This window comes from Propithecus coquereli, unplaced genomic scaffold (assembly GCF_000956105.1).
Source record: "Propithecus coquereli isolate 6110/MARCELLA unplaced genomic scaffold, Pcoq_1.0 Scaffold65, whole genome shotgun sequence".
Classification (NCBI taxonomy): Eukaryota; Metazoa; Chordata; class Mammalia; order Primates; family Indriidae; genus Propithecus; species Propithecus coquereli.
Genome location: NW_012152507.1, coordinates 6,433,611 through 6,461,607, shown reverse-complemented (window position 1 = coordinate 6,461,607; position 27,997 = coordinate 6,433,611). Strand labels below are relative to the sequence as shown.

The following is a 27,997-nucleotide window of genomic DNA, read 5'->3' as shown; positions in this document are numbered from 1 at the left end:
AATATATGCCATTTTTATCAAAAGCGCTAACAGAAACAGCCACAATCCTAATAAACACACACTCGCATAATGAAGGGATGTAGAAGGAAAGGTTGAGGCTGCTGAGTTACACACATAAGAGCAGAACCCACGAAGCCCAGAGAGAGCGGTACGACAGCGCTTCTGAGGTGGGGCACGGGACCAAGCAGAGCCGGGGAGAAAGCAAGGGGTGGATGAGCATTGGGTGGACGCATAGTCTCCTTTAGCTGCTTCGTCCGGATGTTCTCACTTGGTGGCACCAATCATTCACATGCTGGGGGAAAAATCAGACATGAACCAATGTGACTCCCACACTATGCTGATATCATTCCCCTAAGTACTAATCACATACGAGCTCCTTCCCAACACGGAATCGCCCACTGAAGGAGAAGACAGTGTATTAATACTAAATACTACCATAAAACAGGAATTAGATCTCTCATTCCAACAAAAGAAACCTTTGAACTAGCTATCATTATATCCATTCTATAGATGAGGAAACAGGGGCTCAGAGAGGTTAAGTAAAGTGAGACAGCCACTACTTGGTCAAGTTGCCATTCAATCGTGAGTATGTGGCCATATTCTTTCCCCAACACCATGACATTCCAGGAATGAGTGACCAGAGAGGAGAGAAGGTGCAGGCAGGCCACAGGGCTGGGGGAGTGGAGGACAGCCAATAACACAAGCAGCAGCAGGACAGAGCCAGTATCAATCTCCCCCACAACCTGGTCCTGAGCTCTAGGCCCAAGTTCACAGAAAAGTGTCATCAAAAACTACAGAGCCAACAAGAGCAGCAACCTGTGGTCCATGGCTAGAGTGTGAGGACCTTACCCAGAGCACATAACGCTACTCTGTGTGGAGTCAGAAACACTGTTGGCAGGGTGGAGGGGACTGCTGGCATGGAGTTCACCTGGCGGGAAGAGAGGCTGGGCCCATGGAAGGGAAAGGCAAGACCAGTAAATCACATAATCAGAGATGCTGCAACAGGAATGTGAAGTGTGAGAGCCAGGAAATAAATCCTTGCAGCGACCCCGGACAAATCACATGTCCACCACAGGAAATGTGCTTGTTCTTGGTTTTTATATTGTTTAAGAGGGTTGTGGGGGAAAATGGGCAGGATCCCAAGATGAACACGAGAAACGGATGCCGGAAAAAAAAAAAAGAGGAAGAAATAAGGGTCAGATTAAGATAAAGGAACAGATTATTTAAGGCCAAGGGGCAACTTTAATAGATACCTTTAAAGAAAAGAGGGGTAGGCTGGGCATGGTGGCTCACACCTGTAATCCTAGCACTCTGGGAGGCCAAGGTGGGAGGACTGCTTGAGCTCAGGAGTTCGAGGCCAGCCTGAGCAAGAGGGAGACCCTGTATCTACTAAAAATAGGAAAAATTAGCCAGGGGTGGTGGTGTGCACCTGTAGCACCAGCAACTCAGGAGAGTGAGGCAGAAGGATCGCCTGGGCCCAGAGTTTGAGTTGCTGTGAGCTAGGGTGATGCTACGGCACTCTAGCCTGGGCAACAGAGTGAGACTCTGCCTCAAAAAAAAAAAAAAAAAACAAAACAGAAAAGAGGGGTTACTGCAAAATTACCCTTTAGCTGGTCTTTGCTGACATAAAAGCTTAATTTGCAGGAAATTATATGAAAGTCTAGTTTAGATATGGGGGAGGGACTTCAGCCTTAAGAGGAAAAAACAGGTAAGTCTTCCATATATAGAATTTCTAGAACTTTTATTCCTGAATGTTGCTTTAAAAAAGATTCCATTATATTTAGATTGGGTTTTCCCTTCTACTTCCTAGCAAGTTGATTAACCTCTCTGAACCTAATTTTTCTCATTTGTAAAACCTCACAGAATTCCTATAAGGATTAATAAAATGGCTGCCGCCGTGCCAACTCACATAAGAACTCAGAAAATGGTAGCAAGAATTTTTATTTGTGTGTCAGGCGCTGTGCCAGGGTTCTTTCGTCACATCCTGTATTATTTCCTTCAGTGCTCTTATTCCAGAACAAACCCATCGTGAAAGCAGGCCTCGGATAACTCTCATCCTAGATATAAGATAGGAATTAGATGCTCTCGTTGCAATAAGAGAAACCTGTGAACTAGCCATCATTATACCCATTCTGCAAATGAGGAGATTTAAAGGGGCCACAGCCTCAAACCAGAGCCAACTTTGTCAAGTCCTTTTGCATCATCTGTCCCTCAAAGATGCCTTTGAGAAGCTAGGTTTTGTAATTTGTTCAACAAAGAAACCCTTCTGTGTAGCACAAGGCCTTGAGCATTTAAATTCTGTACTGAATCACAGATAAGTGACTCTGGCAAAATGAAAAGAACTTATAATGACTGTTACTATTAAGCAGACAACTGGTCATGTGACCTCTGCAAACACAAGGACATTCTCAATAGACCATCATGGGTTTCATGTGACAGATGCAAACGCTAAAGTGACAAATGCTCTTTTTTCAACAAAGCTCAAAAAACAAAAGGGACATCCACACACTTTTCATCAGAGCCGGGTCTCTGTTCTTCCCATTTCTACATGGAGCAACAGAGCACAGATGTTCTCCCTAAGGCACTCGGAGCTCAACAGTGCTGAGCTTAACCCAAAAAGCATTCACTGGGCACCTACTATGTACACAGTACTGTGTGCAGTGCAAGGGATTCAAAGATAAAGAAGGCATGGTCCCTGCCCTCCAAGGGCTTATAGTCTAGCAGAGGAGGCCAAGGATAGAAACCACCAATGATAAGAGTTAGAAAAAACTGCATAAGGGCAATGGCTGAACCATGGCAGATGTTCATATTTGAAGGGAAGAGAGCAGGGAACCCAGGCTGGGGAAACACCAGGAGCACAGCCCCTTTAGGACAGGGAGCAGATCACTGCACCTGGAGCAGAGTCCCTCTGGGGATCAGAGGAAGGACATGCTGGGACAACACGCTGGAAAGTCTAAACCTGAGTCTGTGAGTAACGGCAAGGAGGGCTTGGCAGGGTTGGGGAGGGGAGACCAAGCACCAACTAGCAGCCTCTGAGCAGGGCTGCCAGCAAGCTCCACTCTGTCCTGTCTCTCATTACACAATAGGCAAGGGGCAGGGCACACAGAGGTGCTGCGGAGAACCCAGGCTTTGGATGGAGCAGTGCACTCCAGCCCCGCACCCCGGCATGTTCCCTGGCTCCTATCAGCCCCAGGGTCGTAACAGGATGAAGGGTATGTTTGGTGGCCAACCTGCACTGAGTGTTTCCTACGTTCTGGACACTGTTCTAGTGCTTCACATGTGTTAATTTAGTTCTCCCCACCCTGTGAGATAGGTTCTACTTTTACTCCATTTACGGAGGGAAAGCTGGACACTGAGAAATTCCATAACTCTTCCCAGGTCTCACAGTGAATGTGTGCCGTGCCGGGACTGGAACCCAGGAGGCCTGGTTCCCCAAATCACACCTTACCCATTCCACAGAGTCTCTCGAAAATGGAAAAATCTAACTATTTTGAAGGATTGCTGCTGGGAAAAATAACATGCTTGAAGGACCCAGCACCCAGGGTTCTTCATTGATGGGGAGTGAGGGGGTGGCATACAGTGGCTGTTAGTTAATGCTGGTCCCAAGGACAGCAGGGGAAGGCACTGGGAGCGACTGCCTGAGTGCAGAGGCACCAAGGCAGTATATCCCCTTGGGACGCCTGCCCCTTCAGCTGTTCACCAGGGCCCACCAGGGCTCTCTGGGAGCCAGGCCCTCCAAGGCTGCCGAGCTTCTCACAGGCCCTCGGCAGATAGGACTTCCTGCTCTGCCAGCTACAGAGAGCCACCTGTTGGAGCCCACCCAGGACCAGGCATCCACACCAGACCTGGCCCATGACTACCAGGCACAGCCCTAATCCTCACCATCCACTGTGCTGGCCTGGCTTCAACAGCTGCCATTCTCAGACCCAGACCAGGCTGGCAAACAGCTCCAGCATCCCCGAGCAAGAGGAAGGTGCCAGGCAATGCCTTTGGAGTTCCCTGCATGGCTCCTGATATCAGATTTTAATGAAACATTTGCCCCATGCGAAGTACCACAGTGGATTCCAAGGTATATATGACAGTGCTGGTGTCTGAAGCACACACAATTAAAAAGCCCGAATTTACTGCAATAGCCCCTAACTCATCTCTCCACATCTGCTTCTGGCCCTGTCCAATCCATCCTTCATGAAGTCTGTGGGGTGAGATTTTAAAATGTATCTGATCATGTCACTCGCAGTGTGAAGCCCTCAACTGCTCACCGGAAACACTAAAATTCAAATCCCACAAGGCCTTCGATGATCAGATGCCTGCCCATCTCTCCAATCTCTTTATACCACTCACTCTTCCCCCTGACCAACTGGTTCCAGTAACACGGACCCTCTTTCAGTTTCTTCAAGAAAACACGTCCATTCTCCCCCAAGAGGCTTCGCACATGCGGATGGATAACTCAGCTGGGGTGCTGCTTCCTCAGCAAGCCACCCTCAAGGCCCACAACTAGGTGAGGCTCCCTCACCATGGCACTTGTTCCAAAGCACTGATCACAACCAGAGTTCTGAAACGATTAGGGAAGCTGTTCCCCCTGCGAGACTGCAAGCTTCTAGGACCACGTCTGCCTTCTTTGGAAAGATCACTACTGCATAGCAGTGTTCAGTGAACACATGTCCAATGACTGAGAACATGAATGAATGGAGTTAAGAGATGAAAAAGAATTATTATGATAAGGCGGGCATGAGCTATAGTAGGCTGGAATCAGAAGGGCACTGGAGTGCATCCGATAATGAATTCCTCTCCAATGCCTTCATGCTACAGGGATGAGACTGATCCCAGGCGAGATGCCTGAGATCCCTTCTGGTCATGCTTGCTCCTTCGTCACTGTTAAGCAACAAGCATCAGAAGAGTGTTCCTTCAATTCTTGGAAGGGCATCATATTCTGTTCCATTAATAACTTCAATGCGTGCAATAAAGAAAACCAACTGAGAACGTAAATGCTTTGAGTGTTTACAGAAAAGGAATGAAGTCTTATTAAGAAAAAGAATGTCAAGACCATCAGCTCCTGGACTCTCCTCCACTTTAAGGACACTGGGAAGCAGAGAGGCAAGTCACAGTTACCATCACCCAGACTCCTCCCAGTGGAGGCGCCTGAATCTGAGAGCTAGAGAGACGCCTGTGGCCTCTGTCTCTGCTTGGCTAGAAGCTCACAATTTTACAAAGTCCCTTCTGGTTATAGAGGCTTAGTTTGCACTAGTTCAGCGTCAACCAATGTTTATTGAATATCAACGAAGTATCAAGCCTCTTTCCCTATGTCATTTAAGGGTATCATGAACTGTTTTGCAATGAGCCACCTGGAGCTACTGGGGAGGAGAGGTAAACCTCACCAAGGGAGGGCACAGCTGAGTAAGATCCTCTCTGAAAAATAACTTTCCCCCATGGAGGTGGCTGCGCTTTTTGAAAACTTTAAGGACCCTTACACTAGATCATCAAATATGGGACAGTTGTTAACCTTTAAAAGAAAGCTTTTCTAGCAGACAATTTCACATTTCCTAATAAATGATATTTTCTAGTTTTACTAATTAACTAAATTCAAACAGGAAACAGAGGGCTCAGAAGTGAAACAACCAGCTTTTCAGAAAGCCCTTTGGCTTAAAAAAATAAAAAGAGAAAGTTAAGATGAATTTCTTTTGGGGGGCAGGTGGATTCACAAGCCAAGGATAACAAGCTGTCAGTCTCTTTAGAATCAAACACCTGAGGCCCAAGGATAACTGTAAGCAGCCAGGAGAGAAGGGGCAGTCGCCAGATGCCACCAAGTGTCACAGTGAGAGCCCAGCAATGTGTGTCTTAACAAATCCCAGTGTAAATAGGAAACTATAAATGAAAACAATGAGATGCCCTTTCAACCGTAAGAATGGCAAATTTAAAACTCTGAAAATATTAAGTGTTGATAAAGAAGTGAGGCAAGAAGTGTTCCCTACATTGGTGATGGGAATGTAAACTGATATCCTGGAAGACTATTGGAAGTGCCTTTTAAATTTAAAATGTGCACACCTTTTGACCCTCTGGCTTCAACATCGAGTTTCATCCCAGAGCAATGGTTCTCAAAGTGTGGTCTGGAAACCCTGGAACCCAAGACCCTTTCAGGAGGTCCACAATGTTAAACCTATTTTCACCTTACTGTGTTATTTGCCTTTTTGTTCTCATTCTCTCATGAGTGTAGACAGTGGAGTTTCCAGAGTCTACTGACATGGGATAGCACAACATAAGGAATGAGAAGCAAATAAGAGAATCTACCGGTCTTCTATTCACACAGACATAAAGGAGATTTGCAGAAATGAAAAACAATGCCACTCTTATTATTTTTTGTTGCTGAAGTTATTTTTCATAAACATATATATGTGAACATGTAATGGGTTTATTTTAAATTAATATTTTTTAAATTTGTTAGTTTTATTTCTAATATGATAAATGCCAATAGATAAAACCCACAAACAAAAGCTTCTTGGAATCCTCCATAAATTTTAAGAATGTAAATGGATCCTGAGAACTACTGCTCTAGAGAAACACATTGTGCACGAAGAAGCGCATACAAGGGTGTTCACTAAACCACTGTTTGTAGTAGGAAAAAGTGGAATGAACATACAAATCCATAAATAGACAGTTAAAGGAACTGAGGTGTAGTTACACTACAGAAAATTATGACACATTTAGAGAGAATGAGGCAGATCTACAAGCACTGACATGAACGTATCTCCAGGACATATTAAAGATAAATGAGCAAATTACAAAAATAAGCAGTGTAAAAGAATACATACTAAACAGTAATAGTTACCTCGGGAAGAAATTTAGATTGGGGTGTGTCCAAAAAAAGGGCAGGGCTTTAATTTTTCCTCTGTCTGAACCTTAACACAGACACGCACAGACATACAGACATTTGGCAAATTAATGTGAAAAATTCCCTGCACTGACATACCTGTGCCCATGAACAAGCCTGTCTCCTTAGCTGAAGCACCAACTCCATGCAGAGCCTATTCATCCTTCATGCTGGAATATTTGCCTCTCTCTGAACCTATCTGCAAATTGTAATTTTTCTTAAAGCACTTTTACTTGATTCATCCCATCCACATAGCTTCCCACAATCACAAAGACAGCAGGAATAGAACTTCTGATCAACGAGCTATAATTTGAGTGTTCCTAAAACCCTTTCCTTGTGTTCAGTCATTTGCTAGAGTGACTCACAAACTCAGGCAAACCTTTTATTTACTATTGTCAATTTATCACAAAGGATATTTTAAAGGATACAGATGAACACACAGGTGAAGAGATACACAGAGCAAGGTTTAGAAGGGTCCTGAGTGAAGGAGCTTCTGTCCCCATGGAGGGGGGAAGCACCACCCTCCCAGCACGTGGATGTAAGCTAGCAGCTCTCTGAACTGTTTTTCTGGGGTTTTATCGAGGCATGACTGAATAAATCATTGACCACTGGTGATCACTCAACCTTCTGCCCTTATCCCCCTTCCCTGAGGTCAGGGGTTGGAGCTCAGAGTTCCAATCCACCAATCACAAGGTTGGTTCCCCTGGTAACCAGCCCCCAGCCACCTCATTAGCATACAAAAAGACACCTGTCATTCTGGAGATTCCAAGTGTTTTAGGAGCCAAGCACTAGGTAACCAAAGACCAAATACATATTTCTTACTATATATCAAAATAGTGTTCCTCATAACTATAAAAAAAGAAAAATGCCTAATAGTTGAGCTAACCTGACAAGTTGCCAGTAAGGGTCCTGCTGATAATGATGCTCTTCCTGTAATTCTATAACCTCTTATATATTTAATATATTGGGAGGAATTCATCTCCTAAAGAGATGGAACAATTGGTGCTGGGCAAGTCAGTCACTTAGATTGCTGAGCTTCAGTTTTCCTGCTCATGGTTCTACTATTTTATGACTTTACTTAAGTTACCCAGGTATCTCCTCACATCTAAAACTAAGCTAGTATGATATCAATAACAGAATGGTCTGATATTTTTATGAGAATTAATAGACCAGCAGAACAACACAAATAGCCCTAAAACAGGCTCATTTAAGAGTTGACCTGGATAAGGAACAGGTTCCCCAATAAATGACAAAGGGGGAATTATCAGCTACAGTCTTCACTTACACCATCAAAAGAACAAAACAGATTGAAGAAGTAAATGTTTAAATAAAATTATTAAAGATAATTAGAAAAAAATGATGGATATTTAATTGCTCTAACGATGGGCTGTGTCAATCTAATCAAAATGGAAGTGAAGAAATAAAAAATTAAAAGATGGATAATTCTGATGACTTACAATAACTTCTGCTCATCTAAACTTATCATAAATAAAAGTTGAGGGTAACTGACAATTGGAAAAGAAAATATCTATAATAAAGGATAGCTAAAAAATATTTGAAACTATGTTATCCATAGAAATAGTTAATAAAACCCATTGAAAAATCAACATGCCCTTGGAAAGACAAGCTAAAGAACAGATAATTCGTAGAATTATGTAAATGGAAAAGATACATACGAAAAAACATTCAATGCTGTAACTGAATAAATGTGATTTAAAACAATGGCATACCTTTATTCAGCTATTAAACTGTCAAAAATAATCAACTAATTGCTGCCAGCTACAGGGATGGGCACTTTCTTAGCTGCAGGCAGAAGTGTCCACTGGGAATCCAGAGGGCAATCTAACCATATGAGTCAGAAGTCCTGAAAATGATACCCTGAAATTGTAATTAGACTTACACCATCTGTTGAAATACTGAGATCTGTAGAGAGAAGAAGTTGATGTTCAGGAGTGTTCTTCCCCATACTATTTATACTAGCCAAAAATTGTGAAATGGTTAGGTTTTGATATACTTATACAATATTCCATGTTATAGTCAACAAAAATCAAGTTTACAAAGATTTAAGAACATGGTAATGTGAAAGAAAATAAAAATTTCAGGACCACTCCCCCAACTCCTTATGCAAAATGCAAAGTAAAGGCCTCAGGAACCTATGAAGGACTGGCCCCACAGATAATTCATGAAGGAAATTTCTTGCTGGACTCTTATGAGCAAGGATGTACAAACTGTAACTAGGTCTGTGGGCTAAGTCCAGCTCCTAAAACTAAAGTCTGTTTGATTCCATATTAACAATGAATTACAAGTTTATCTTCCCAGGTGCAGAGCAGAGACAAGACAGGATCATTCTTCCACCCACCCAGGGACATCCACATAATTAATCCTTCCTTCATTCCCTTTTTCTCTTCTAACATTTGCCTTATCTTATGTAAAATATAGATTTTCCTGGATCTCACAAGAAAGTAACCATTTTGTCTCACTACCCACCCACTCCCTGCTTTCCCCCCCCACTTTCTATATGCTCTACTCCTGTTAAATACTAAAACTTCCAAATTCCCTTCAAAAAAACAGCCAAAGATTTTTCTGTGGTTAGTGTTTTTCCCGAGCATCCACAACTTTGGCTTAATAAACCTCCAATGATTGAGATCTTTGCCTCAGTCACTTATTTTAGGTTGTCAGTAACATGCCCCTGATTTAGTGTTTGGTTTTCAAAAGGAGAGTACAAGTTACTATGTATATATAAAAGAGCCTGGGGGAAAATACACCAAGAGAGCAGTGGTTACCCCTGGCAGTAGATTTACTGCTATTTTCTCTTCTATATTTTCCATATTTTCTACAGCAAGCCTTATCTTTACAATCAGATAAATATATGCATATACAATACTTATAAGGAAAAAGGAGTGCAGGCTTTTGAGAGAATGGATGAAAAACAAGAATCCCCTCCCCATTACCCCCACCCCCACACACACGCCTTCCACCCCCAACAGAACCAAGTGTGCCCTGGTATCACGCAGACCACAGACTCTCTTTAGGTGCCCCCCTTCTCCCCTGGCAACTAATGTCTCCCTGCTGTCCTCAGAAAGCCTGTGGCACGCAGCTGGGCCTCCCTTGCCCAGAGTTGCCCAGCTCAGCCAGGGCACAATGCTCCAAAACTGCCTCTCCTTCTCCGCTTTGGGCCAAACTCTCACTACCTTGGTTAGGAGTCTGATAAGAAAGCAGTCGGAGGAAGCAGTCGGCTACAGAAGGACAGTGTTTGCATGGTTTTTGAAAACAACGTTGCTAATCCAAACCTAGATTCTGCAAAGGTCCAAAGATTTACTTTCAGTTTTTGCTAGGGGTTGGGAGTTTCACCTATTTTGAAATAATAGGTTTTTGGGATTTTTTCCCCCACAGCAGTAGCCTCATTTTCTTTTCTTCCTTTTTTTTTTTTTTTTGGTAAAGGGGGTGGGAGATGGGATGGGGTGGGGTGGGGACAAAGATAGGGGGCAGTAAATAATTTTAATAAATATGGATTATCTAGTTCACTGGGTCTCTTAAAGTCAGGACACATTGTGCATTGAAAGGGAACAAATGCAATTTGGATATGTTCTAGTATTTTTTTAATTGCTCTCATCATTACTGAATATTTTCCTATCTGTCACTTCATATTTCTTGTTCTATTACTATTTTCTAGTCAGCTCCAATGACATTATACAGAGTTTCCAAATTTTTTATGGAGAGTTAAAACTCTTTCAAGACTGCATAAAATACCATTTTGGAAACAATATAACAACAATGAGAATCCAAAAACACTAAAACCCTCCTGACATCCCTGCTCATTCTGTTCATTTACACACACTTTATTCTATGCCTACTATGTATCAAGTTTTAAGGACAGATGCTCCCTGCCCTCAATGAACTTACAGTCCGGTGGGGACATAGTATTCAACAAATAATTATACAACTAATTACCTAACTGCAACTTGTCATAAATATTAGGAAGGAAACTTAAAGTGGGTTACCAAAACACAGTATCAGGAAGTCTAGCTTAAAGTCGTAATTTTACCCCTGAAAGAGGCCATTTCTTTCTTAAAACCAGGAGTACAGCAAAATCTTCCAAACTTCTGACAGAGTCACGTTTAGAGGGAGTTAGAGCTGGACAGTGTGCAAGGCAGAGTTTTTTCCTACTTATTTGAAATAGGAACTCAGGAATGCAGAACTATCCTGGAAAACGATTTCAACCTTCTAGAACCTCATACTATTCTTGTCTACTTTCCTTTCAGTGTTGGCAGGAGGGAAATATTTACAAAGATTGATATACAAACGAGGTCTATGTAAGAGTAGAAATTTGAAAGAATGTAAACATCTATCACTAGGGGACTGTTTAGATGAATTATGCTAAGAGTATTCTACACTATGAAATACTGTTCTGCCCATTATAAAACAGTGAGGTGGCACCTCTGTACTGATACAGAAAGCTCTCCAAATATACTAAGTGGGGAAAAGCAAACCATCTGGTATGACTCAATTTGTTTTTTTAAAAATAAAATGTATACATGCTATATTAAAGCAGAGAAAGGGGACAATAAGGCCATGCAAAGTGTCCAGGGTGGTTACCTCTAGCACATGGTGAAGGAGGTTTATGAATCCTTCACCATGAGAATGTATTTAGGTACTACTTGTACAAGAAAAACAACAAAAACATCAACCAAGTAAAACGAGCATGCAACAGTTGCCCCTCTGCACAGCATGCATCCTTCTGCAAGGGTTAGGAGTCTCTCCGGGCTCTTGGGTTCTAAGTGTCAGTCGAAGATGTGCTGTTATGGGACCCATGGTATGAGATCTTAAATACTGGCCCACTCTTACAGACACCCTTGAAAAGAATCGGTTTGCTCTGCCAGCTGATACATGCTGAAAAGCAGCCTGAAGATATCCCAAAGTTGCACCTAAATTCAGCCACAACAGAGCGGATGACTTAAGCCACCCAGCCGCTGACTCAGTTCCAGGAAGCGAAAGGGGAACCGCAAACAAACGGTATTGGAAGCAGCCGCAGTTATATCTGTCCTTTGGCTCACTAGAAGTGGCCCAATGCCTGCCCTGTAATGACAGCAAAAGAGCAGAGCTAACTTGGAAGGACCAAGTCCCTCTGCCCAGTGGGAAGGAGGCAGGGTCCCTGGCAGCCCAGACATCCTTTCCCCAGGGGTCTACTGGCTGCCCCTTGCTGCCCATCTGGTCCAGCCTGCCAAGCTCAGGGCAAGAAACATCCTGGCAGGAGATGGGGGCTTTCCTCTTCCAGGAGCTATGCCAAGTTAGGGCACCAGAGAATCGAAGCAGACCCTAAGGCATCGGACTCTATACAGCCCTAAGCCCAGGGCACAGCGGACCCTGTCAGAAAACCCCAAGAACATGAATCCCACTTAGAGTCTGGTCTGTTGATAGCTTTTTCTTAGTCTACTTGGGATGCTATAAGAAAATATCACAGACTGGGTGGCTTAAACAACAAACATTTATTTTCTCACAGTTCTGGCTGGAGTCTGGAAGTCCCAGATCAAGGTGCCAGCAGATGGGTGCATGGTGAGGGCTTTATTTCTGGTTTGCAGATGGCCACCTTCTCCCTGTGTGCTCACATGCTTTTCCTTGTGGAGATCTCCATCTCTCTTTCTCTCTCTCCCCGCTCTCCCTCTCCCTCTTCTGATAAGGGCACTAATCCCATCATGAAGGCCCCACCCTCATGACTTCATCTAAACGTAATTACCTCCCAAAAGCTCCATCTCCACATATCATCGCATTGGGGATTAGGGCTTCAACATATGAATTGGGAAGGGAGACACAAACATTCAGTCCATAACAGTAGCACACTTAAGGAATTCATTTCTTCAACAGCTTAGATGAATGCTCCTAGAATTTCAGAGCTTATAGGTCATTTTGTGCAATCATGCTTGTATTCTACACCAAGCTGTTACTCAGCTATTTTCTAAACCTACCTCTCTGCCTTCCTCCCAGTAAAATGTGCTGCACCTCTAGCGGCATTTGGGAACAGATGTGTTAGAGATGAGGGGCCTTCTGTGGCACAGGACTCTGTCTCGCAGAGGAGACACCATGTGGTGTCCAAGCCAATCAGAATGATACTGATCCTTCTGCCACAATACAGCCCTTTGGCACTTTGAACACAGATTCCTCCTCGCCACAAAAATAAACACAAAAGAGAATTTGAGGTACCTGCAATACAACCTGGGCTTACAACTCAAATGGGACGACACACCTCCCGCACACAAGGATGTGCACCCTTCCCTGCTATTATCCGAGGCAAATGTCCAGGAGGGAGCCGAGACTGGCCTGACCCAGGATGGCACTTGTATCATCAAATGACACTCAGGGAAAGCACTTCCAAGCAACTGGCACAAATGGGCCATTCTTATCATACCCAACTAAATCAGAGTTCAGGGGCCGGGGGAAAAAGCATTCAGGTCACATAGCACCTGTTCCAAGAATTAAATTTTTCCACAAGCCCAGCTCCTGAAATAGTCTACTATAACCCTAAGATCAATTTTAACTAGTAGCTGCTGAAATGACCTGGTGGGACTCTAAGACTAGTTTTACCTACCACCATCACTCACCAACCACAGCCTGCAGGCTCCCAAAAGCTTCTCTAGTGCCAATGAACTTTCTTTCAAAACAATATGTAACATTTCTCTGATAAATCTCCTAACCTTCTCTTTGTGCTTTGGACATCCCAAAGACCAGTCTGTGTGTATGCCCCAAATTGTAATTCTTGCTTCCCAAATAAAATGTTAAATTTAGAGATTTTTCTCTATATTTTACTTTGACTTTAATACCTGGCATGCCTCCTCCTTTCCCTTGGCCCAGCCATTCTTGGGGGGTTGCGGGGGGACCCAGGAGAGTTCTCTAGTGTGCCCTGACATTTCCTTCACTAAATTGCTCCTGAGCACTTCTGTGTGCAAGACGTGATGATGCAAGGCACGAGGAAGGAGACGTGAGGGCTGGTAAAACAAAGCCCGCACTGGTTCTCCCTTCTCTGGCTCCCACAGCACAGAGTCCTAGCTCAAAGTCACTGGCACTTTGAACACAGATTTCTCTTTGCCACAAAATACAAAATACAAAAGGGAATCTGAGGTACTTGCAATATAATCTGAGCTTATAATTAAATTTAAAGTGCCTTCTGCTGAGTGCCAGTTACGTGTAATTTTCCCCCTACCCAACTAAATCTTACCCTCCCAGGGAGCCAGGCCTGCAGTACTTTGGAAAGGCTGAGTAGAAGTATCAGGCCTAACCAGAACAGGTGCACGCTTTAGTTCGTATATTCAACCCTTGGCACACTGTCCAAAAGCCTTCAAAATGCTCCCAGGCACAAGTCAGAAGTTAAGAGAGTCTCCTTGCCACTCCTTCAAGAGTGTTTCTGCTTGTAACTCTGTCACAGGGCATGTCAGGACCAATAAGCAGCTGTGGCCCCAAACTACTGCAAAGGCTACCAAAATTGCTCTTCACCTTGAGCATGGCACCAGCCCCATTCTGCCCTCTGGACCACATCACTTCTACGATGACCCACAGCCATGGGCACACAAAGCAAGATCTGGTGAATGAGTAAGGCACAGTCCCCTCTGCTCTCTGTCCCCAACACAATCCCCACCAGCCCAGGCAGCCCCACACCAGCCCCCTCCACGCTGGGCCTGTGTGAGGTGCTGCAGGAGGGGAGGGGCCAGAACCCGCCAGGAGTGGACACTTCACCTGCAGCCACCATGCTGGCACCCAGCAGGGCTTGATAAAAGTCAGCTTGCTGCCATGCCAGTAGGTCTCTGTGGCCTGGGCAAGCTCTGTCCCTCTTTTCTGAGAGGGAGCCCAGTGGACAAAACTAGTGAGAAAATAGGCCAAAGACTAAGACTAAGTCTTTAACATGAAGCCAATTATGTTTTATTGCACGAGGACATTCTCTCCCTAACCTGCAATACACACAGAACTAACCCTCTCTTAAATCTAAAAATTGATCCACACCTATTTTTTGATTTATTGGATTTTCTTTAAAGTAAAAATGTTTCTTTAAGACAAAAATCGCCAGTTACAATTTGAACCCTATTTTACAAAATACCAGTTGATAGAAAATTTAGTTTCCAGAAAATAACTGGAAAATAAAATTTTATGCTTAAGAGGATTTTATAATCACAATTAATGTTTTATATACCACTTTATCAATACAAGTGGAAAAGAAAAAACTGACAGGTGTAATCATTAAAGTTGATTTTCTCGTTTCTATAATAGTTTTATGCATACGCACCCCAATACAAATGGGAAAACGATGAGACTTGCTGTGCTCTCTTTTATATGGAACTGCTGTACACTGACTTCAACTCCCACCTCTCTAAGCGACTATGCCCCTAAAGCTCCCGTGGCCACACGTTGTCTCACACTTCCCAGCTTCAGCCTACACAGCTCCATACACCTGGAACCCTGCCTTGGAGCTCAACTCAAACCCTTCTCTGGCCTAAACACCTCACTGTTCCTGAGTCAGAAGAAACCCCTCCTTCTGCCTTCCTGCTGCACCAGGCTTTAGTACACACCTGACACGCTCGGATTCCATGAATCCTGCATTAAGAGTGCTACGTGTTCAACTTCTTTGCTAAATCATGCTTCCAAGGGGCAGAGTCTATGTCTTACATGTGTCTGACACCCCAGTGCCAAGGAACAGCACCATGCACACCACGCTCAATAAACGCCTGATGATGCCAAAAGCGATCACCTTTCATTCACTCAAGAAATGTTTACAGAGTGGCTTCAATGTGCTATGCAAGACACCAGCTTCCAGGGATCAATAGAAGATTAAGTATCTTGCAGGTGAGGCAGCCACATGGACAGGTTATAGTGCATTGTGTAAAGTACGACAATTAAAGAGTATTCCAGGCACCAGAGAAGGAGGGAGTAATTATCAAAAAAGGGAGGATGAAGCCATGTTTTAAGTGGGCAGGCCCTATCACACATTCCTACTGGGGCCTGTGCTCACTGACCAATGTGGTGAGCACCATGCTGGCTCCATTTAAATTACTCCACTCTCTCTTTTTTGTTGTTCTTTTTTGGTCTGTTTTGTTTTTGGCTGAGTGCATACAGCTAAACTGAACAAAATTAAATGTTGCATGATATGCTCCTATTGTACCAATTCCATGTATTAATCTATGTACCTCTCCTATCCTCTCTAAAGCCCTTCTTCTGGTTTTAGCTAAATGTGTACTCAATCTGATGGGTCTTCCCTGGTCCTGTTGGCTTCATCCACATGCTTGTCCTCCCCTTGGAACTCCTGAAGCACTTTACAAGACATGGGAGTCTACTCGACAGCTCTCATCCAAGTGCCTGTCAACCTTCACTGGCCTGGAACTCAGAAGTCAATACCTGTCTGGTCCCCAAATCATACATGGCTGAAAGGTGTTACTTGCTAACAGGTCCATTCTAATGTCCGGCTGGGTAGTAGACTTCTGCAGGGCAGGGAGAGGACCCCATCTCAAAATCCTTTCACATCCTCCCCCAAGGCACAGCAGTGCTATGCACACAGCATGGGCAACCCCCTCAAAAAATGCCTCTCAGACAGTCCATCAATTTCGATGTACCTAATACACTACACATGCATGTGTCTTAGAAGCCCTCTAGTACATGGGCTAAAGGTGGAGCTTGGTCACAGAGGATGACCAACTCTTCCCTCCTGGCACTCTGTCCCCACCAGGTACTAAGATCTGCTCCCCTAGGCCAGGGACCATGCCTCATTTATTCCTGGGTCCTTAGTCCCTAGCCCTGGGCTCAGAACACAGTGGTACTCAAGGAGAAATTGACTGAAGGGAGAGATTATCTCCAGGACACATGCTATTTGGTGGTTTCCCTTTCAGCTGGAACTCTCAATTCACTGTCATGTGAAAGGCAAAAGAAAAACCCCAATGACTATGCCTGCCCTTCACAGCCTATTAAAAACCAGGTAACCAAGTGCTGCCTATTACTCCTTGATCTCTCAGAAATCACCCATTCTTCCCTTACACCCTTCACACCACCCATGCACAAGACTTCACCTGACGCCCCATCTCTTGGCACTCGGCCTTCCCAGCTATGTCCTCCCACATCCTTCACAGACCCTCCCTGCCACAATTAGGCTACTATTTATTAAGTGCTGTTGTTTTCAATCAGTCTGCTTAAACATTAACTTCACAGTTCTGAAACCATCAGTCTGTGCTCTTCTGTCCTAACCTGACCTAGGCCCATATTCACTCTCACATCCCAGAAACCCTGACTAATCCTCCCCTCTTGGCTAAGACAGTCACTGTGTCTCCCCTTCTGGGAATATGTAACATTCTCTGCCTTCTGAAAATCTCAACAAAGGTTTCACTTCTGCTTATCCAATTCCCATCCACTGTCTGACATTAAGTTTTCCCAAGGTCCAGTTCCACTGGCCTCTTCTTCCTCTCCCCCCACCCCAGCCTGCCCCCAACCTGTCTTTCACCCTCCCACACTACCTTCCTATTAATTCATATACTCTCTCCTGTGCTGAAAGTCTGAACAGCTGATGAGGAAGACCAGCCACTTAGCCACGCGATCCTGCCCAAACCACCAGACTTTTGAATCTCACAGAACTGTTTTAAGATCAAATGAGATTTACATGAAGGGGGCTCCCTCATCTCACATTCATCGTAAGGTGCCCCTCAGAGTGGAGGATCTAATACCTGCCAAGGGCAGATATTTCCTATCATTCACATCCCTGCGGAGCTAAAGTCTCAGGAAATACCAATTAAATGTTAAGACAGGAAAAGGAGAACACACTTTTCATGGAGCACTTGTCTTCACATCCTCCATTTAGCTACTCAGGAACTTCTCTGGTACAAATTTTAAGTGACTGCACAAATATGTGAAGGACAGGGTGAAAAAAGGGGACACAGCTGTTCTTGGCAAATCTGGTGGCAAGGGCGTCAGTCATAAGGGTGGGCTATGAACTCTAAGCCACAGTCCAATCAGTGGGGCCCCGGGAACAAGAATTGAGTAGGGATGCGAACAGAGCCTACCGGGGTACGAAATAAGACACGCGGGCAAAGAACGCTTTGGACCATAAAACTGGGGCCATCTTTCTTCCCAACATTCAAGCCCATCTCAGCTGCGAGCCGCACGAGGGGCGCGCCGGGATTCAGGCGTGTGCGCAGGAAAAGCCCAGCTCACCAGCCCCGGGTAGCCCCCATAACGCTGGCCCAGCCCGACCCGCCCTCGGGCCCCTGGGCCTCACCAATTGAGATCTCCTGCGCAAAGGCCAGCGAGATGAGCAGTAAGGGCAGCCCCACAGCGATGCATGTGACCATCTTGTCCACGGCCAGCTCCAGCCGCAGCCCCTTGAACTTGGGCTCGGCCGGCTCCTTCAGCAAGAAGTCGGAGAACACGTACTCCGTGGCCAGGTGGGCGATGGCCATGGCTGCGAGGCGCCGGGCTCGGCCAGGTAGGCCCGCGAGGACAGGCCCAGGTACTGCGGGCGTCGGGAGGGCAGCGCGGCGCCTTCACCCCGTCACCGGCGGGAAGCCCGGCTTTCGCTTTCCTTTTGCCCGCGCCCCAGCTGCGCCCGCATCTCGCCCGCCTTTGTGTCTCGGCGCCTCGGGCTCCCAGCGACCCCACCGGAGCCGCAGCTGCCCGCGCTCGGCGCCCTGCTAGAGGGGGCTCGGGGCTGCGCTGGGCACTCGAGCTCTCGCGCTCACGGCCTCCGCCGGCGGGGCTGGGACCCCGGCGCTCCGGGTGCTGCGGTCCCGCCCCCGCGCGCACAGCCACTGCTGGTCCCCGGGGCGCGCGCGACACCGGGCTCTGCGCTTCTCCGGGCTCCGCGCCCGCGGGAGCCAGAACCAACCGCGGAACAAAGCGCGCCCCTCGCCCGGCCCCTCTGCGCCGCCCCAGCGGCTGAAGCTGCCTCCGGGCCGGCCCGTGCGTTCTCAGCCGGCTCTGCCGCGCTCTTCCGGAACCATCCGGGGAAACCGCGTACCCGGGGGCGTGGAGTTTCCGGAAGACGCGGTGACGCGGAGCGGGGTGGGCGCGGCTGCATCCCGCGCCCCTCGGGCCCGCCCCAGCCAAGGGATCTTCCCCCGCGAGCGGCACCTCTGAAGATTCTCGCGTCCTTCCCTTCCTCATTCTCCCCACTTCCTCGCAGGGATGTTTGAAATCATTTCTGCAGGCGACTCCTGTGGAGGGGAATGGCCCTCTTTTGCGCCCCACTCCCAACATTGCTACACGGTGAAATGGGGTTAAAAGGAGCTACGAAAGCTTCAAAGAACAATGGGTGCCATAAAAGGCCAATCGAGCAGTGTAGACAGAGGGTGTGTTGCAGGGGGAGCGCTGGACTTTTCCAGGGGCTCTGCGTGCCAGGGAGCGCGGGGACTGTGGCGGGCGCTGAGCGTGACTAGGTCTCAGGCTTAAGTTAGCGCTTTCCCCTGCCATCCGGTAAGAGCCTGGATCCAGGCCAATCCCAGGAACCCTGACTAATCCTCCCACCTTGGCTAAGGCAGTCACTGTGTCTCCCCTTCCAGAAACATATAACATTATCTCATTCTGCCTTATGCGGTGTGATGCTGGGTTGCATGTCCGTTTTTTCAAGACATATCAAGTCTTCTGAAGATCTGGATTGAATCTCAGCAGTTGTGTAAATTGCCCTCAGTTCTGGCAATTTTTTACGTTCAGTATGAAGTCGTTCCACTTTTGCTGAATTTAAAATAGAAGCAAGACATTGAACTTGTTGGGAAGTAGGAAGGAGAGCCACCTGACACTGGTGTAGGGCTGGTGAAAGGGAAGAAATCAGAGATGAAAAGGTTGTGGCCAGAAGAGGTAGTCTGAGATTTTTTTCAGTAGGCATTAGGGAGTGTTTGGAGGGAAGGAATATAAATGGTGTTGTGCTTTAAAATGGTTAATCTGCCAGCCATATGTAGAATGGATTGGAAGGGGAGGAGAGGCCAGGTTAAGAAGAGGCTCTCAAAATTTTACGCATGAGAAGTAACGACACCCCAAACTGGTGCCATGGCCTTGAGGACAGAGATGAGTGGCACGGAAGGGCGTGGAAGTTAAGGGAGCCATTTTTCCCACTGCAGAAATCAAACGAAGCAATCTGACGTGTGCCAACGTTCTTTGGGAAGCAATGAGAAGACGAGACCTTGGGTTCAGCTCCTGGATTTGCCACTTAATTGCTATATGACCAAGGATATGTCACTGGAAATCTCTAAGCCTCAACTTCCTCGCTCTCCAAATAGGGATAATACTTCCAACTCATTAGGTTGTTCCGGGGATTAAATGTGGTAATGTATATAACAATGCTCACCACATCGGGGGCACTTAGCATTTGACAGCTGTCATTACCAATCTGGGGAGTTTAACATGTCAAATGAGAGTGCAGATAACATTGCTTTCTTAAAAAATAGAATTCGATTTTAATCTTAACTTTAGTTTTAGATTTACAGAAAAATTGAGGAGATGGTACAGAGTTCCCATGTATCCCCCTATTGTGGTACCCAGGTTCCCTGTTATTAACATCCTACATTGGTATGGTACATTTGTTACAATAAATGAGCCAATATCAATACATTAATTAAAGTCTGTAGTTTATTCAGATTTTCTTAATTTGCCCCCAATATCCCTCTGTTCCAGCATCCCACCTAGGTAAGAAATGTTATCATATTATGTTTTGTCATTACATCTTCTTAGCTCCTCTTGGCCATGAGAGTTTCCCAGACTTTCTATGTTTTTGATGACATTGCTTTTTTATAAAGTGCATTTAGGTATTAAATAACAAACCCTCCTCCCAAGTCCACCCTGCTCCCACCTCTTGCCCTAGTGTCATTTGTTAGAAGGAAGCCAAGGTGGGTTGTGGACCTCACAACTAGTCTCATGGAACTCTGTTTTGCTTGTTTGAGATCCTTGACATTTGCATTTGAGATCTTTTTCAACCCAAATAGCCAGAGTCAAAATAGTCAAGCTCACTAGACTGCCTGTTCTATTTACACATTCATTCATTCAAGAAATATTTTCTGAATGATTATATATTTTCTGTGCTAGGGATGTAACAAGTGACCTAAACAGGTCAGGGTCCTCGCTTCTAGGGAGCCTACATTCCATTCAAAGAGGCAAGCAAAACTCAAGCTAAAAGTTATATAAAATAATTATGTCCTGTGATAAGTGCTACAAAGGAAAACAGAAGAGATGTGGTAGGGTAGGGATGTTCTTCAGAGAGGTCAGTCTGGGGAGTTCACATCTGAACTAGGGGAGCTAGGAAAGAGGATGGAGATGCTGGGGAGGGAAAGCATTTCAGACATAGAAAGCAGCATGTACAAAAGCCCTGAGGCAAGAGGGAACTTACGAGGCATAGAAACTGGTAAAGGCTGGAGCAGAGTAAAGTTCAAGAAATTGGAGAGGTAGGCATGGGACATATCAGGCTAGGCCTTAAAGACCAAGGTACAGAGTTTAGCTGTTATCAAAAAGTGAAATTGAAAGACATTAAAAGCATATTAACCAGAAAAGTGATGTGATGAGATTTGGAAGAACACTGCGGCAGTGTGTGGACAGCAGTTGGGAGGGACAGGAGGGGTGGTAGAGAGGCTGGCCAGGGGTTGATGCAGTGGCCCTGCTTGAACAGGGTTTGTGTGAGTCTATAGCCCAAGGTCAGGGTTGGAGAAACACATATTGAATTTATTAGCATAAAGGTGGTTTTCAGATCCATGAGGATGAGTGAAATAAACTATGGAGCACACAGTAACAAATTACCACAAACTTGGTGGCACATATTTATTTTCTTACACTTGTGGAACTCTGAAGTCCAAAATCAGTTTCAGTATCAGCAAGGCCAAATTCCCTTCGGAGGCTCTAGAGGAAAATCCATTTCTTTGCCTTTCCCAACTTCTAGAACTGCATTCTTCACATTTCTTGGATCATGGCCCCTTCCTCCATCTCCAAAGCCAAGAGCATAGCATCTTGCTTCAGTTGTCACATTGCCTTCTTCTTCTATAGTCAAATTCTCCCACTGCCTCTCTTTCCTAAGGACACATTCAATATGGCTAACTCAGGATAAACTCCTTATCCTAAAATTCTTAACTTAATCATGCCTGCAAAGTCCCTTTTGCCATAAGCTAACATTCACAGTTTCAGGGATTAGGACATGAAATCTTTGGGGATGTGATTCACCCTCCCCTAGAAGGTAAAAAGGGAGAAAAGGCCTAGTATCAGGTTCTGAGGCATGCTAACATTGAAGTCAGACAGAGGAGAAGGAGTTAGCAAAAGAGATTGGGAAGGAATAGCAATGGAAGAAGAAGGAAGGCTGGCGGGAAGTCACCTTGCAGAACCAAGGGACTAAGAGGCGTCCAAAAGGAAGGAGCTGTCAATTCTTCCTGAGAGGTTGAATAAGATAAAGATGGAGAAGAAGCCACTGAAAATGGCGTCATGGTTGGTAATCTTGACAACAGCTGATTGGGGTGTGGGAGCTGGGCACAATGGATTGGAAGCCATTGGAATGGGCTGAGGGGTGCATGGGGTGAAGTGGTACAGGCAACAGGTGTGGAGAACTGTTTATGTTCTGCTATCAAGGGAAGAGAGAAATTGGGTTGGAGGGGGTTATGGAATTAAGGAGGATGAATCTTTGCTTTCTGTTTTTAATGGTGGACATTGCAGATGGTATCACAGAACGATGTAGCAGGGAAAACTGATAACTAAGGGAATGAAGTCCTTGTGAAAGCAAGAAGGAATGAGGTCCAGAGTCAAGTGGAAAGACTGTCCCGCTAGGAGCAGGGCCACTCTTCCCCTGTAAGAGGAGGGAAAGGTGTGCGTAAGTGCAGGTAAGGTTGATTTTCTCAAGAGAGTGAGGCTGAGAATTAAGGCGTGTAGTACATTTGAGGAAACCATGTTTGAGGAGTCATATTATTTGTGGAGGTATATTATTCTGTTTCATTTCCCCTAAAAAGTATAACTGGCATAGTCATAGTGGCTAAATATTTAAAAGAGAATTCTCCTTTAAAACCTGAGCCCATTTAGTGATAGAAAATTTTGAGTGAAAAAAAAAGCCATGCACATAGCCATCTTACGTTAAACTTTATTAAAAAGAGAAATGGTACAATCAAACTACTTTGTGGTTTTATTTTCATTAAAAAAAAAACTGAAAAGGAAAACACTTACAACTAAACAATTCATTGTCTTACTAAAGGTGAGTAATAAATAAGGCATTTACCATAATTATTATGAAATTATGTAGCCTACACATATATGAAAACTGTAGAGCATGTATTATAAAATCACATTGTTAGTGGTTAACAGGCTGAAATTCAAAATCTTTTGTGTATCCTGTTTGATATGACATTCAAGCAAACTATGAACAGAACTATTATCATTTGCATCCTCTTTTATGTAAGTCTATAACTTCTATCAAATTTCCCGATTCCCCTCACCAAGATGAGAAAGTATGAAAGGTCCCTCTACCACCAGAGTATTTATTAGGTCCTAATCATTCACCTGGACATTCAAATGATCCACCGCTAAGGTAGATGTACTAACGTCAGCATTGGCATCCCAGGGCATGCATCTTGCCCTGGCCAGTTTCTCAGTCTAGTAATAAACAATGTTGCTTTTATCAATCTTACCCCTAATGTCTAAGCATGCATACAGAGAGTGTAGATTGCCTTGTAATGGGTTGAATTTAGTTGTTCCTATTTTATTTTTGCATTTGAGTCTTTGAAACTGTAATACTTATTTTCAAAGCTGATTTAATAGTTTCAAAAACTGCCACCAAGACTCTTTTTCTACCCTTTCCTCTTTCTCTTTTTCTCCTCCCATAAAGGGCTATGTCTTTAAGAGGCATGGAATCTCAGATTTTTGAGAGATCCTTTCTCTTCCCAACCAGTCAGCTGCATTGATGAATTCCCCCTGGTGTTTCTCACATAAGACTGTTATTATTTCATAGAAGATGGACACTTGGAAAGATTCCCCTGAACTGAATGAAAAATCAGACCCAAGATTCAAGCCCAACTGGGTGCGGTGGCTCACACCTGTAATCCTAACATTCTGGGAGGCCAATGTGGGAGGATAGCTTGAGGTCAAGAGATCAAGACCAACCTGAGTGAGACCCTGTCTCTCAAAAAAACAGGAAAATTAACCAGGTGTGGTGGCATGCACTTGCTGTCCCAGCCACTCCGGAGACTGAGGCAGGAGGATCACTTGAGCCCAGGAGTTGGAGGTTGCAGTGAGCTATGATGATGCCACTGTACTCTAGTCTGGGCAGCAGAGTGAGACTCTGTCTCAAAAAAAAAAAAAAAAAAGAAAAAAAAAATTAATTCAAGCCCAGACTTGCCCCCTGAAAAGTTTCCCTCTCTTAATGAGAGCTTACACTAAAATCCCGGGGAGTCTCTGACTCACAGTGGGAGAACCTAGCCTGCTCTTTCACAAATCCCAACCCTCTCACAATCTGAAATGTAAATACAAATTCTCTAGTTGATTTTTGAAAATATAAGCATTGCCATGGAAACGTATTGTAGAAACATATAACATGAAGTGAGTTGTAAACATTAATGTATTTCTGCAGGTTTGCATAAAAACAGCAGCAATTTTTTTAAAAGCTTATAACTTTGCCTTTTATAACAATCAGTGCACAGGCTATTTAAATTAAAGGAGAAAAGGGTAGGAGAACTGGTTAAAGCCCCCCAAAAAATATATTCGGTCCAATTCTATCAGCAGATACTGACTTAGACATTGAAATGAACTGAATGAAAAATCAGACTCAAGATTTAAGCCCAGAAACTCAGAAAGATAGTTTCCCTGAAAAAACTATAAGAAACATCTTATGGAACGGTTCTGAAAAATCAGTGCCCTTGCAGTTAGATGTCTAAAGCACTATAACTCTTTCTAGAAGTTGTTCATCCAGTAACTTTGACAATTAGCTAAGGAAGCACTGTTTAATAACTAGGAAAGATGGGATATAAAGATACCTTTCAGAGAGTCTCCTGCTTAAGCAAAATCATCCCAAGAACAGACTAAGAGTTGGCACTTCTGTGTCACATGTGTGCTCCCTTTTCTGTCTCTTATACCTGAGGATTATTCACAGCCCATTTAAAAATAAGCAAACAAAAGCAAATTGCTTTGGATGATGCTCCAGAGGATCAGAAGCCTGATCCAGGATACAGTGTCAACCTTCCTTGGTGAACGATGCCTTGGTCCTATTTCCCTGTTGGCCGCCATCCGGCCAGCCAGCTGTGGGGCCTCGCCCCTCCCTGCTGAGAAAGACCAGATGGTTCACAGAGCATCCGTGGGGAGTGCACAGGACTGGACTTCCTGGTAAACCATCTGCTTCCTCGCAGAGTGGAGTCTGAGGGAGAGAATCACAGTGGCGATCAGGAGGAGGAGTCCGATGATGAAAAGGACGACCAAGGCTGCCTTGGCTCCTCTAGGACCCAGACTCTTGCCAAAGAAATAGAGATTTTCCTTGCCAGGTTGTTCTGTTAAAAAAAAAAAAAAGGAAAAAAGTGAGGTATCAGGCCCCTGCCTTTTTTGAAGAATGAAATGTTGACCCATTCACATGCAGGGTGAGGTTATCCTTACCATCGGAGGGCACCGTGGCCGGGTGGAATGCCCCTCCTGAAGGGGACATGGTGGAGTAGGGAATCCTGTTGTCTGCACAAAGAAGACAAGTTGATTGTTTATAAACGACAGAAGGAGGTTCTTTCCATAACGTGAGTCATCTCATGTCACAGTGAGGACTTTATCCTAGCAGTATCTGCCAGTCTTTCTTGGATTCTCACTCTGCTACTTCATACCCATGCACACGCTTTCCTACCCCACCCACCTTTCCCGCTTCTGCTCCCCCATGAAGATCCATCTGGAGCATTGTGTCTTCTGTGAAACCCTGGCTCATATCCCCAAACTGTTAACCATTCCCTCCTACCACTGCTAGTAAACCCTGTACACTGCACTCTGCTATGACACACATCATACTCTATTATAGTTACATGTTTACATATCTGTTTTTACTTGACTCTGAGCTCCTTGGGGGCTGTATCTTGGATTTTTGTCATGCCTCTTCTCATGAGAGTCTACAGGAAGCTTGTTGCCATCAGTTGGCATCACTGACAGACAACAGTACCTATGTTCCGGAGGACTGTGTAGGTTGTCTCCATGCCAGCATGGATGTGGTCAGACACATGACAGTGTAGCAGCCATGTCCCTGGGTGATCTGCAAAGAGTTCGATGGTTTGGAATGTCATGGGGAAAAGATCATACACATCTTCTCGGTAAGATTTATCCATCTGAAAAAAAAAAACAAAAACAAAAACTACAGCTTGTGACTTTCTTTGCTTAATACAGCAAGAAAAAAGAGAAGAGAAAAAAAACCCACAGTAAGCAGAGGGCAGGAAATAATAAAGAGCAGAAATCCATAAAATCAAGAATAGAAACACAATGGAGATATGTCAAAGAAACCTGAAGCTAGTACCTTGAACAGATTGATGAAATTGATAAACCCTGTAGTAGCCAGCTTCTGTGACAGCCTGGATGGTCCTGACCTCCTGGTACTCATAACCTTTGTAGTCTCCTCCTACATTGTATGAGGCCTGGCCTGTGTGACCAGTAGCATATGGCAGAAGTGATGTAATTTGTGCCTTTTTTCTTTTTTTTTTGTTGATGTTCCACTTCCCAGATTAGGTTATAAAAGACCATGGCTTCTGTCTTAGACCCTCTCCCACTCTCTTCTTTTGGATCACTCCCTCCGGGGAAGCCAGCTCCCATGCCTCACCCACATGGTGAGGAAATGAAGCCTCCAGTCAACAGCCATAGGAGAGAACTTGGAAATGGATCCTCCAGCTCCAGACACACCCTAAATGACTACAGCCCCAGGTGACATCTTGATTGCTGCCTTGTGAGAGATACTGAGTCAGAATCACCTCCCTAAACTACTTTCAGATTCCTGACCCAGAGGAAATTTGAGATATTGTTTGTTGTTTTCGGCCACTAGGTATTAGAGTAATTTTGTTACGCAGCAACAGATAATTAATACAAATCTCTAGACAGACTAACCAAAACAAGAAAAAAAAAATACACAAAACTAAAAAGGATAATAAAGGAATATTGGACAAACAGCTCTTTGTCCATAAATTCTACAAGTTAGATAGTATGGACAAATTCCTTAAAAGACACAAACTGCTAATGATCACTTAAGAAGAAATAGATAACCTGGATAGCACTGTATCTATTAAAGAAACTGAAATTTTATTAAGACTTTCCAACAAATTAAAGTCCAGGTCCCGATGGCTTCACTGGCAAATTCTACCAAATATTTAAAGAAGAAATAATACGAATTCTAAACAAGACTCTTCCAGAAAATAGAAGAGAACACTTCCAACTCATTTTATGAAGCCAGAATTACCCTGACCAAACAAATATATTTTAAGAAAAGAAAGCTATGACCAATGTTCCTCATGAACATAGATGCAAAAATACATAATGAAATACTAGCAAATCAAATTCAGCACAACATAAAAAGGATAATTCATCATAACCAAGTAAAGTTTATCCTGAGAATGGAAAGGTGGTTTAAAATTCTAATATCAATAAATGTAATTCAGCAGTGAACTAAAGGAAATCCATCAATAGACTAAAGATGAAAATTCATATGATTATTTCAATAGATGTGGAGAAAACATTTGATAAAATTTAACATCTATTCATGATCAGAACTATCATCAAACTAAGAATGGAAGGAAATTTTCTCAACATGGTAATGGGATCTGCAAAAAAGCTGCAGCTAATTTTATATTCAATGGTGAATGACTAAATGCTTTCCCTCTAAAATTAAGAATAAGGTGAAGATGTCCACTTTCACCACTCATATTCAAAACTGTACCAGAGGTCCTAGCCCAGTACAATAAGACAAGAAAAGAAAGAAAATACTCCCTCAAACTGAAATGAGAAAAATAAAAAGAAAAAGTATACAGATTGTAAATAAAGAAATAAGACCATCTCTGTTCACAGACAACATAATGTCTATGTAGAAAAAAATCTACCTAAAATCTACAGAAAAGCTACTGGAACTAAATGAATTTAGCAAAGTTGTAGGATATAAGGTCAATATGCCAAAATCAATTATATTTCTACATATTGGTAACAAACAATTAGAAATTGAAATGA

At 44.2% G+C, this 27,997-nt stretch overlaps 2 protein-coding genes across 2 annotated transcripts in view; both read right to left on the bottom strand.

Annotated features, from left to right (window-relative positions):
• The window catches only part of PANX1 (pannexin 1), a 44,307-nt gene extending 25,731 nt beyond the window's left edge, over positions 1-18,576 (bottom strand). The window contains exon 1 of the mRNA XM_012660060.1: positions 18,105-18,576. Coding sequence (XP_012515514.1) covers positions 18,105-18,285 — 181 coding nt within the window. The 5' untranslated portion in view covers positions 18,286-18,576. The remainder of the gene's footprint in view (positions 1-18,104) is intronic.
• Positions 18,577-25,111: 6,535 nt separating this feature from the next.
• The window catches only part of HEPHL1 (hephaestin-like 1), a 59,478-nt gene continuing 56,592 nt past the window's right edge, over positions 25,112-27,997 (bottom strand). The window contains exons 18-20 of the mRNA XM_012660059.1: positions 25,959-26,121; positions 25,418-25,489; positions 25,112-25,314 (exon numbers count right to left, since the gene is read on the bottom strand). Coding sequence (XP_012515513.1) covers positions 25,112-25,314; positions 25,418-25,489; positions 25,959-26,121 — 438 coding nt within the window. The remainder of the gene's footprint in view (positions 25,315-25,417; positions 25,490-25,958; positions 26,122-27,997) is intronic.